This window comes from Macrobrachium nipponense, chromosome 48 (genome assembly GCF_015104395.2).
Source record: "Macrobrachium nipponense isolate FS-2020 chromosome 48, ASM1510439v2, whole genome shotgun sequence".
Classification (NCBI taxonomy): Eukaryota; Metazoa; Arthropoda; class Malacostraca; order Decapoda; family Palaemonidae; genus Macrobrachium; species Macrobrachium nipponense.
This window is the reverse complement of record NC_087223.1, coordinates 20,264,726-20,276,777: the sequence shown is the minus strand read 5'-3', so window position 1 is coordinate 20,276,777 and position 12,052 is coordinate 20,264,726. Positions and strand designations below refer to the sequence as shown.

At 40.7% G+C, this 12,052-nt stretch overlaps 1 protein-coding gene across 1 annotated transcript; it reads right to left on the bottom strand.

Annotated features, from left to right (window-relative positions):
• Positions 1-7,601: 7,601 nt before the first annotated feature.
• Positions 7,602-10,884, bottom strand: LOC135205110 (protein atonal-like). Its single transcript, XM_064235449.1, has one exon. The coding sequence runs from the start codon at positions 9,916-9,918 to the stop codon at positions 9,106-9,108; it is 813 nt and encodes a 270-aa protein (XP_064091519.1). The 5' UTR covers positions 9,919-10,884; the 3' UTR covers positions 7,602-9,105.
• Positions 10,885-12,052: the final 1,168 nt, after the last annotated feature.

Here is a 12,052-nt window from a genome sequence, read left to right as displayed (position 1 = left end):
TGCTGTACAGAAAACTTGATTGCGCCTAAGAAGTTTCGGCACAAAGTATTCAGTTTTAAGGAAAGGATCACTTTATACGAAGCGTTGAAATCACTACCTGTTGACGGTGTTATCAATTGCACAAAAATACTGTTGTTATTAAGGCTAGTAACAGTGTATCCAAACAGTTAGAACTAACGGTATTATAAGAGAGAGTCGAAAAGGGGGAGGCCCAGAGGAGCCTCTGTTGTGTTTGGTCCTCACGGGAATAGCAAAATTAAACGAGCGGTTTAAGATACAAGTAGTTATCTATTAAAACTTAAATGGTCGGTAAAAATAGCTGAAGAAACGTAACACTTTAGTCTTTAGAAAAACGGCGAAGATACAGGAGAGAGAGAGAGAGAGAGAGAGAGAGAGAGAGAGGTGTGTAGGTAAACAAATGAAGCACGATGAAGCGCGCAGAAGAGTATCACACCTGCGCAAGCCAGACTCCCCTCTCTACAGGTGATGCAAACCAGCCGGTCGAAGCTCACTGTAATGACAGTGATGACGATCATCATGATGACTTTGACCTCGCCGCTGCCTTTAGTCATCGTACTAGGAATTGAGAAAGGGGGCGGAGTTTGGGGGGGAGCAATTGCCTCCTGGAGAAATGGGTGGGGGGGGGAAAGACGGAGGTACAAATGGACGCTATAGGTTTGAGGAGTGAGGGAAGGTCATCTCGTAGGTTTGGTCAAGGGGGAAGTGGATTTCGCTCCTGGGGACGTACCCCTGATGAGGTTTTGGGCTTCGGAGAAGTGGACCAGGACCGTCTGAAGGTGGTGCGAGGGACGTTACCCATGGGCAAGGCCCTCCTGAAGAAGAGGACGTCCTTTGGATGTTATAGTTTGGGGAGCTTGGATGATGCTGAAGAAGGGAGCTACGGTTACCCATGATGAGTTGTAGGAAGTTAAACAGGGATCCTGGTTTAGGGGAATCTAGGGGCGTGAGGGAGGGTAAGGAAGGGGGAGGGGGGGAGCAGGGAGGTCGAGAATGGCCCACCACCTGCCGGAAGTCGAAGTCAGGTGACTTTTGGGTAGTGATAAGTACCCCCGCTCGCTCTTCCCCGTCGCATCACGGAGCGCATCGTAAGCGGGAACTTCCTCCATCTGTTGCAATGCACTCACGGTGAGATAGTAGATGGCTGCTCGCGAGCGTTTCAGGAAGATGATGTCCTTTTTTCGCCCCCTCCCCCCCTCCCCTCAGAGGATGTCCTGCTTCTGCTTCGGCCTACGAGCACGAGCAGATCCTACACACAGATCCGTCGTGGTGGGGAGGCTGCGATGGTACACACGCACAAACGTTCCTTGACATTGTCTTAGTAAAGACGAAAGCTCTTGGATTTCTGCCTATCATTTTCCTGTGGTATTCGCTTATTTAATGAAGTCACGTGCATCTACTATAATTTTTAAGCATATATACATATATATTGTTCCATGAAAGGGTCCTATTGACGTCAAAATAAGTGTAAAGATGTCAGGTTACAAATGGGAATAATAATAATAATAATAATAATAATAATAATAATAATAATAATAATAATAGTAAGATGTAGACACTTGACTATAACAGACCCGAACGTTAGGCAAAGTGACTTAACTTTAGCAGCAATACGTCACACACACCTGGAAAGGCATAACGACCGGATACAGATCTCTCTCTCTCTCTCTCTCTCTCTCTCTCTCTGTGCATCAGGGGTACCCTTGGGCGATGCTCGAGTGGGAGCAGCTGCTGCCTAAGAGAGAGAGAGAGAGAGAGAGAGAGAGGGAGTAATAAATAAATAATAATAATAATAATAATAATAAGCTTTATTTCCAAATATTTCACATTGGCTATTTCTGGATCTTACAAAGGATAAAATATATTGCAATGCATGAGTTACATTTCATACTACTCACAGTTCACACCAAAAAAAAACCTGATTTAACATCTTAAAAATACAAAATAGTATGTATAATTTTACTTACATGTGTAAATAGGAAACATTATGATTTAGAAAGTTGCCCTCCAATTGTTACAATTCTGGAAATGCAGTATAAAGCGTTATCAACCTATCGGCAAAAAATGTTTCTTTAGAGCTGATTTGAAAGAATTGATATTAACTGTTGATTTATGCTGTTTGGCAGCTTATTCCAAGCTAAAGGACCCTGTACAGTGAACGATCTTTTACCCAGCTCGGTATTTGTCCTTGGCACGCAAAGGTCGTTGCTATTTCTTGTTGTCCTGTCACTTCTAAATCCAACTAATGTCAGAGGAAAATCCATGTTGGTAATAATTATTCATATTTTATAAATTAACAGACATAAGTCATACTGTATTCTTTGTTCTATATTTAGCCATTCTAATTCCTTTAAAATTGGGGTTACATGATCGTATTTCTTTGCCTTCCCATCAGTCACTTTTTTGGCCGCAAAGTTTTGGAGTTTTTTGTATTCGGATGTTGTTGTTGTTGTTTAGACGTAGTGCCCCGTACCTTCAAACAGTAAGTTATTTTACTATGCTTAACGCAAGCGACTGAACAACCATTTTGCGCATTTCATGATCAAATCTGTCTTTTATTCTGTTGATATAAATTAGTGTTCCATCACTTTCCTACTAACTTCGTTTATATGAGCATCAAAAACACATGTACTGATCAAAGTAAATTCCAAGGTTTTTTACATGGTCACTTTTTCTAATAGCATGGCCATTGAAATTTAATAACTATATTATCAGGAATTTGAGAAATGTACTGTCTTGAGCCAAGGAAAATATACTGTGTTTTTTGATTCGTTTACATTAATCCATTAGTTTGGAAATAATATTTAGCATTTTCTAAGAATACTTTCCGCTCTTGAAATTAACATTTGTAATTCTTCTATGGTTCCGGTGATTAGGATTTGACTGTTATCTGCATACTGTATTAAGAGACAATCCTGTAATGAAGTAGACATATCATTGATATAGATTAGAAAAGAATTGGTCCTAATATTGATCCTTGTGGAACCCCAAATTGTACTGGCTTAGAGAGATATTACATCGTCTATTCTTACTGACTGATACCGATTTTCCCAATAATTTTTGAACCAAAACGGGTCGATTTTTAGTTTTATACATTTACTACGTAGGATATCATGGCTAACGCTATCAATGCTTTAGAGAGATCTAACAATATGAGAAGAGAGATCTTTTTTTCGTCTATGTTACTATAAATTTTCTCTGTGAGCTTCATGAGTTGCGGTTTCGGTGGATAGATGTGGTCTAAAACCATGTTGGGTTTGTGATAATAAGTTATTTTTCTTCAAGAATATTGCATGAGCTGAACTGTAACTATTTTTCTTAATATCTTAGATAAGATGGTAGAAGTGATATAGGGGCCGATAATTTTCGACCTGCATCTGGGTCACCGTTCTTGAAAATGGTATTACAAATGCGATAGTTTCCAGTCGGTGGGGTAGAGGCCAGTGACAATGGAGGTGTTTACTATAACGGTTAGGTAAAAAACTTATCACGGGTAAGGCATCTCGTATGAAACGGAGAGAGATACCATCAGATCCAAACGCCTTTGAGTCATTCAAATCCCTCACAACCAAGACAACTGTATCTACGTCCAACGGGGTTGCGGTCTGAAAAGGTTATTCGCGATATCTTGAGGTATAATAGCATCTATAGTGGGCAGAGTATTATTTTGCATTGAGGATCTGTTGAGAATTTTCGAAGGCCAGTCGACCTACATTTGCAAAATATTCGTTAAATTCTTCTGCTTTATCTTTCTTATCTTTATAATCATGGATGCTTACGTTACTGTTTGTGGCAGGGATCATTTCATGAACAATTACCCATTTAGTAGACAAATTACCACGACAGTTTTTAAACTTATCTTTAAAATGTTCTGCCTTCTTTGTTTTAATAAGTTGATCAATTCGTTTTTTTTATGGTTTTTATAAGTATTTCTTAATTCTAAGTTTAATGTATCCCTTTTGACTCTTTCATGCAATTCGTCTCTTGCTTTCATTTGTATTTTAAGGTCATGGCTTATCCAAGGAGGCCGCCGGGTAATTACTTTCGTTACACAAGGGGCACACTCATTTAAACTCTCAACAAAAACACTAGTAAATATAGAAACTTGGATATTTACATTATCTGTATTTAAATTTATTAAGGTTAGGGGTTCTATTTAACAGGCTATCACAGAACGTATTCTGATTATAGTGTCTTAAAAACTACGAAATGTTCTAGTTACAGGCTGCCTTTTTGGTTTTGGAAATATTCTATTTGTAGTGTTACCAACTCATGGTCAGCGACGCGGGACAAGGAACTACTTCAGCTTGGGAAAGAAAATAATTTTTGGTTTGTTTGTGATGACAACATCTAGCAGTGATGAGCTTGTGGTTGTAATTCTTGTAGGTTTATTAATTTGCCTGGTGTAGGTTCAATTGGCGCACAATTTTACCCAGTTTACTATTAGCAGTAATAAATCATCATTAACATCCCCTAGTATAAAAATTGGCTTTCCCACGTAAGGAAACAACTTTAAAAAACAGCCTTAATGTAGTCGAAAGAGGAGACTAAAGCTTTGGGATGGCGGTAAACACACCCTAAAAAATGAATGATGGGAGCTTTTATGTTGTACAGTTATCCAGACATCCTCCACTCCTACTACTTATCAACATTTAGGGTCATTCTATTAACTTTTAAATCGTCTCGAACATAGATACAAGTTCCTCCTCCTCTTCTGGTCGCAACGTAGATATTAAAATTGAAATGTTTACAAAATTGTCTCGGATACCGCATCTAGCCATGTTTCATTCTTATACATAAAATGTCTATTTTTCTTTCTTTTATTAACAATTCCACTTCATCAAAGTTCGATAATAAGGACTGAGCATTTATATGTTCTATAGTTAGCAGGTTTCCCACATCCCTCTCTGCGATAGCGATCTTCACTGTACCTTCTGCAGTGCCATCTTCCTGGTCGTTATCCTATAGATCATAGCGAGGCATAATCGACTCTTATGCCTAACCATGGCAGCTACTGCAATCTATTCTGTGGGTTCGTAATAACATGATCTTTGATTATGATTGTATTCACCACAGTTATAACATCCAGGCGGGACTGATAACGTTGATTTTGCACGTAGTTTTTTGCCATCATCTCTACGATACTTCCTGAATGTTCCATTCCCTCCACGCTGGTCTTCCCTGTAGTTGTATGATCCGAATTGTGGTCTGCCCTGAATTCCATCGATTGTCCAGTAATCTGATTTCCTACGTGTATTCATGATACGAGGGCGTGCTAGCAGATGAGAGAGAGAGAGAGAGAGAGAGAAAGTGGATGAACATATAGGAAGAAGATTGAGAGAGAGAGAGAGAGAGAGAGAGAGAGAGAGAGAAGCTGAATGAATGCTATACTAGAAATCTAATGTTTTTCAAAAAATACTCAAAAAAAGAAATCAATTCTTTTGGGATGAGAGAAGCAGCCACAGACCCTTCTTAACTCCAGCTGTGACCCACCACAGCGGACTAAGTACCGGTTACAAAGTTTTCACTGCTTATGTAAACAGTGGCGCATTGGGATTTGGTAGGAATCTAACCCGTTCTTGTTGCTGTTTGCCTTTCTTCTTATTATTATTATTAGTAGTATTATTAGATAGATTCGACCGTTTTAGTAGACTATCTCTCTCTCTCTCTCTCTCTCTCTCTCTCTCTCTCTCTCTCTCTCTCTCTCTCTCTCTCTCTCTTCTTTTCCAGCCTATATCTTGGTAACACTGCATAATTGGCCCTGTAGTCTCTCTCTCTCTCTCTCTCTCTCTCTCTCTCTCTCTCTCTCTCTCTCTCTCTTTTGTTTCAGGTGGCCATGGGCACCTATCATTATACTCAAGGATCACGTGACCTCCGACCTCTTCGTGGGCAGGAGCAATGAGTCACTGGAAACTGCTGGATCCTGGAAACCGCAATAGGTAGCCAGTCCTGGAAGGCAGGTGGGGTGAAAAAAAAATTAAGATAAAAAAGAAACGGCAATTATACTCCTGCATCCTAGGCTTTAATGAGAGAGAGAGAGAGATAGAGAGAGAGAGAGAGAGAGAGAGAGAGAGAGAGAGAGAGAGAGAGAGAGACATGCATAAGCAGGAATGAAACAAATAAAAAGAAGCCTTTTTTGACATTTATTATTTTGGCCAATACTCCCATACGTTTTATTCAGTCTTAGACCTTCTTCAGATAAGGTAGACCCGATGAAGATAAGGTCCTACAGCTATTAATACTACTGTGATGGTTCCATAGAACAGTTACTGTGATAGTAAGTATTGTGTATATACATATTTCCACGTACACAGTAGCTACTATGACAGTACCTACTGTGCATACGGAAATTACTTTAAAAGGAGAGAATAAAATTTGTAAGGTGGTAGATGGACGAGAGCAGGTGACAATAAGAGAGAGAGAGAGAGAGAGAGAAGAGAGAGAGAGAGGCTAATTGAGGAAACCATCCCTGCGCAAGAGAGAGATTATCAGATGAGTAAATCGCAAATCAGGATGTTGCATCAGGGTCGAGTTCGAGCAGCTGCTCTCTCTCTCTCTCTCTCTCTCTCTCTCTCTCTCTCTCTCTACTCATATGTCTGGCTTAGTTTCTCTCTCTCTCTCTCTCTCTCTCTCTCTTCTCTCTCTCTCTCTCTCTCCTTCCTCATGTCTGGCTTACTTTTGCTTTTCGCGTTTAATTCATCCTAAATTTTAAAATTTCCTCATTCTTAAAGTCTCTTATTCTTGGTAAAAGGTTTTTTTATTTTTTACTTTCTAGATGTACAACTTTGTTATACAACTTTTTATCATTTTATATTTTGGCAGTTTTGTTCCACAACCTTAGTGGTACAAAAATAACTGTATCTTAATAAGGCTTTATACTGTAACTTTCATATTGCAGCATATTTTTTGTATCAACTTATTTAATACATATTTGGACATTTTTACCAGGATTTTGTATTGAAAACACAAGAGTATTTCTTAATTTTGATTTTTGCATTTGGTTACAGTTTTCGTCATGAGTACAGAACTGTAATATATATTTTTATTCCCCCCCCCCCCCCTCTCTCTCTCTCTCTCTCGTGTTGCCTGCTCCTAGAGATAAGTGAGCTCACGATGTCTCCTCTTAATATGGACTAACAAGTCTTTGAGACATCCTAATCCTAGTAACTCCTTGTAACTCTCATATTTTCATATATTTTTAAATAATCTGCCTTCACTATAGTACAGTACTATGATAATATAATGTAGTACTTTATGGTACGTACTTCTGTTGGAAAAAAAAGAAAGACAAAAGTTATTGATTTGAAAAAAAAGCTAAGAAAAGAACGAAACCACACATGTTAGGTTTGGAACTTTTTATTTATATTCCACACAATACAAAATTATAGTATAATGACTAGAACGTTGGATGAATCGTCCATTTGTTACAACACTAAGTAATACTGCACTTATCTTTGAGAGCGGACGGAACGTAGTCTTATGAGATACGACAGAAAATTCTAGCTGAGTCTGGAAATAAGACTCTTCAGGTGAAATACAGTGAAATGTTTTTGTATGTAAGCAATACGTCAATCAAAATACAATAAGATGATATACAGTAGCATACAATATCTTTCGTAATGTAGCTCCAAATACAGTTTTGATATAATATAGGTATCATCTCGTTAAAGTAAGAATTGCTGAATGAGATTTTTTAATGTTAATTTAACCAAAAACGTCGATTTTTTTTTAAACATTTATATTATCAACATTGGTGAATATGACAGCCATATTATCATTACAATACAACACCTTTATTTTACATTTTTCAAGGAGTCCATCGTTTAACATTTCACACCAACCTCTCACGTAAGTCATCATTTGGTAAAAAATGCACAGAATATTTTTTTTCAATTTGCAATTGCAAAAAAATTATGACAACGCGAGACAGAAAAACTCTTTAACATAATAGATCAAACAGAAATGAGTGATGTATATCCACATGGGCTCACAGCCATAATGTTTTGTCTTTTACAAGTTACGGTTTGTTTTACGTCATATTTTACAAGTTCCTGAAAGTACAAGCATGTCATTTTACAAGCATATTTTACAAGTGTTTACATAGTCTCTTTATTACAGGGTGAACGTTTTATTTGTTTCGCTTGGGGAATCATTTTCTTTTCAAATATTCTATAAATACATTAGATCGTAGTCATGTAGGTATCAAAGTAATATAATAACACACATGAATGCGCGTGTATGTATGTGTGCGTATTCGTGGGAGCATGTGCGCAAGCACACGCGCAGAATAAACTTGTACTTTACAGGTCAATGGATGAGATCGGCAGTTTATACAGATTGCTAGCTAATGCACAAATTATTTACAAATGCCTAGTGGCAAAAAAATGTTCAGATAATTACAAACACTTAAAATTAGGATAAGTCAGGACGGAGGGATGATTAGCACTCTCTTTCTCTCTTTCTCTCCCGAGTGCCAGGGATGAATTTTTCGACTGTTAAACGGAAGACCAGCATTGCTCTTAACCAGAGGTAGTGAAACCTGGCAGCTTAAGCTTATTGAGAAGAAGAACTGGATTCTGAAGTGGGTCTCCTTTCCTCGTAGAAACTCGTGGTTCCACTTCGTCAAAATTAATTTTGGCATTCAGCTGCCTCTCCTGCAGTAGGCAAGGCAAGACGTCTTGTCTGCTTGCTCGGTGAAAGGAAACGCCGGTTGCCTTCTGCAGCAAGAAGTTTGGAAAAAAAGAAAAAAACAATATGTCTTCTACAGCAGGTGAGACTTCTGGTCCCCTTGGTAAGAGGAAGGGTTCCTTGTCTTCCTTCTGCAGTAGGTAAATTTCTCGTCTGCTTGGGAGAAGGAAGGGTTCCTTGTCTTCATTCTGCAGTAGATAAACTTCTCATGTGCTTGGTAAAAGGAAGGGTTTCTCGTCTTCCTTCTGCAGTAGGTAAACTTCTCATCTGCTAGGTAGAAGGAAGTGCTCATTAGCTTCCTTCTGTAGCAGAGGGAGACCTCTTGCGTTCGTCGTCTCCTGCAGCAGGGGAATTAGGGAATAAAAACCACACGCAGTTTTCGCAAAAGTCCCCCGTCAGCTACACCAGCAGATCCGACAGCGTCGTGATGTAGATCTGCGCCATCTGCAGCGTGTCGTACTTGGAGAGCTTCCTGTCGTCGTACATCTTGGGCAGAACGGCGCAGAGTCTGTCGAACGCCTTGTTGAGGTTGTCCATGCGGCGCCTCTCCCTGGCGTTGGCCGCCAGCCTCCTCTTCCTGCGCAGGACCTCCGTCACCTCGCGCCCGGCACGCTGCTTCCTGTTGCAGCGGGAGTTGCCACGTGCTGCCTTCGAAGACGAGGAAGAGGAGGAGGAGCTGCTTTTGGACGCTGCTGCTGCTGCTGCTGTCTGCTGGTGCAGCTCGTGTTTGTTCTCGATGGCCGAAAGGGGCGTGGTGGTGGTGGTGATGGAGGAGGCCTTTGGAGACGGGCTGCTGCTGCTGCTGCTGAGGAGGAGGACTTCGACGTCCGTCGAGAGCTTGGCGTCCTCCTCTAGCCTCTGCGCGTGAGGGATGCTGCTGCTGCTGCTGTTGTGTCTGGGGCTGGAAGCTGGAAGCATGGCGGCCTTTCCAGGAGCTGCCTTCGGCAAAGCAGCTTCCGCGTATAGGGGTTTGTAGTCGGTGCAGGTCCCGTAGGCTGGGGTCGCCTCCAGCCGCGACATCGTCGTGAAGGCGGACCAGGCCGACCCGGAGGGGCTCTGGGGCGCCGACGAGGGGCTCAGGGAACTGTAGTCGCTGTCGGGCGTGGGCACGCGGGCAGGCATCGACGGGCGGGACGTGTAGAGGGCCGTCGTGTAGGCATCAGTGAAGGCGTGGACCATCTGCTCGTACACGACACTAGTGGCACTGTCCATTCTATCTGGGAGCTGTCTTTTTTTTACCAGAAAAAAAAATAAAGTTCTTTCCCTTTGGGGAAAAAAGTCACTGTCACTTTTTTTCTTCCCCTGTCACTGTTTTTTTTCCAGCTCTTGAGGTCCTCAGTAACCGACCATCAACATATTCCAGAGGTGCACAACAATTCCTTTCACCGTTCGCGGTCCTTCGAAGGGGGCGAGAGAGAGAGAGTGTGTGTGTCTCGTAATAATCGGCGGTTGGGTATACACTGAACGGGCGGCGCGTGTCGTGGCCCCTTTTATACCTGGGCAGGTGAGGTGGGCGGAGACAGGATACAAGGTAAGTTGGGTTGGAGGAGAGCTCTCTGCCCCTACTCAACAGCATCCCAGAGACAGATCCTGCAAATTGGAAAAGGATTTAGCAGCTTGGGCTTAATGAATTGGTTGCTTGGTCAGGAGTTGTCTCCTTTGGCTTTTTTATTCATTATCTAAGAATGCTGTAACGTCTCAGCGTTATAAATAACGCAGCATTATCCTTTACAGCGGAATATTCTTAATTTTAAGGAGGCTGAGATTGGTCAAAACGAAAAACAGGTAAGAAAACTGTAAATGAATTCAGTCAACACACACACTCATACACAAACATATATAATATATATATTCCCAAATCGTCAAGATCTCAAGAACTATATATCTTTTCAAGATAATGAAGATTCATCTTTACCATTTTTGGGAAGCTCTGGCGAAAGTCTACGGGGTCTGCACGCCGTAGTACAGTTATTCGTCTTGGACGTTTGTCAAACTTTTTGAAAACGAATTCAAGTAGATGTTCATCTCAAGGTGAGCCTTCATACTTCTTCAAAGCAGGTTTTCCAGTTATCTTGGTTTTAATGGCTTTTTTTATTCTCGTCTCTGTCTGTGTGTTGGAGTTAGTGATTCCTTTTCAGAATGGTTGTTTATTTCTATTAGTTTCTATAAGGCTGTTTTTTTTTTCTATTAACTGTTTTCCTAATTTTAAGGCTCTTTTTTTTTTTTTTTTTTTGTCACTTATATGTCCACTTTCTTAAAAGCCTTTTGGGACTTCTAGCCAAACGAACATTTGTACATTTTGAGGGATCTCTCTCTCTCTCTCTCTCTCTCTCTCTCTCTCTCTCTCTCTCTCTGGTGGGTATTCTCTGTACCTCACAGTGATCATTGATCATTAACACTTGAACCAAAAAGGTAAGGGCTTGTTCCACTTAGTTTCTCGGCTTTTTTTTTTTTAACCTGGCTGTGGTCCTTTGCCGCTTGGACCCGAAAGCTAAGCTCTCTGCCACTTTAGAACCTTTCTTTCATCATTGTTCCTTCCACTGTGATGTTGGTATCTGTTTCTAATTCAAGTAATGCCTGTTCTTTTTTTTTTTTTTTTTACAAGGCTAGGTCCCTTAAGGGGTGTACTATAGGCATTACATAAATTCTATCCCAGCATCCCTTCGGCCCCTAGCTGCGACCCCTTTCATTTTTTTTACCGTACCTCCGTTCATATTCTCTTTCTTCCACCTAACAGTTACACCTTTCAAACCTTTTTACGCTCAAAATTCATTTTCAGCGCTGAATGACCTCATGGGTCCAAGCGCTTGGCCTTTGGCCTAAATTCTACATTCAATTCCACTATGCTAGGACGTCAACCCATCACGAAACCCTCGTAGGACGAGTGATTTACGTTCTCGCCTACCGATTCGGTAGTCCCGAGTTCGATTCCCTTGCTCTGCCAATGTGGAGTCAGAAGAATTTATTTCTGGTGATTAGAAATTCATTTCTCGATGTAATGTGGTTCGGAGCTCACAATAAGCTGTAGGTCCCGTTGCTGGGTAACCAATTGGTTCTAAGTCACGTGAAAATATCTAATCCTTCGGGCTCAGCCCTAGGAGAGCTGTTAACCACCTCAGTGGTCTGGTTATACTGAGATAGATTTAAAGAAACTCTTGTCTTATAATAGATCTTGGAAGTGGTGCCAGTATCCCATACCCTTTTACTCTCAATTAATCCTCATGGTATTCAAATTTCGATACTTCCATTCATGAGATTAAATTCATTTGAACGTTGATTTTTTTTTCTGTACTGCTACAAGAAGTGGGTATCATAGGCTTAAGAATGAAGCTGTTTATACTACCTT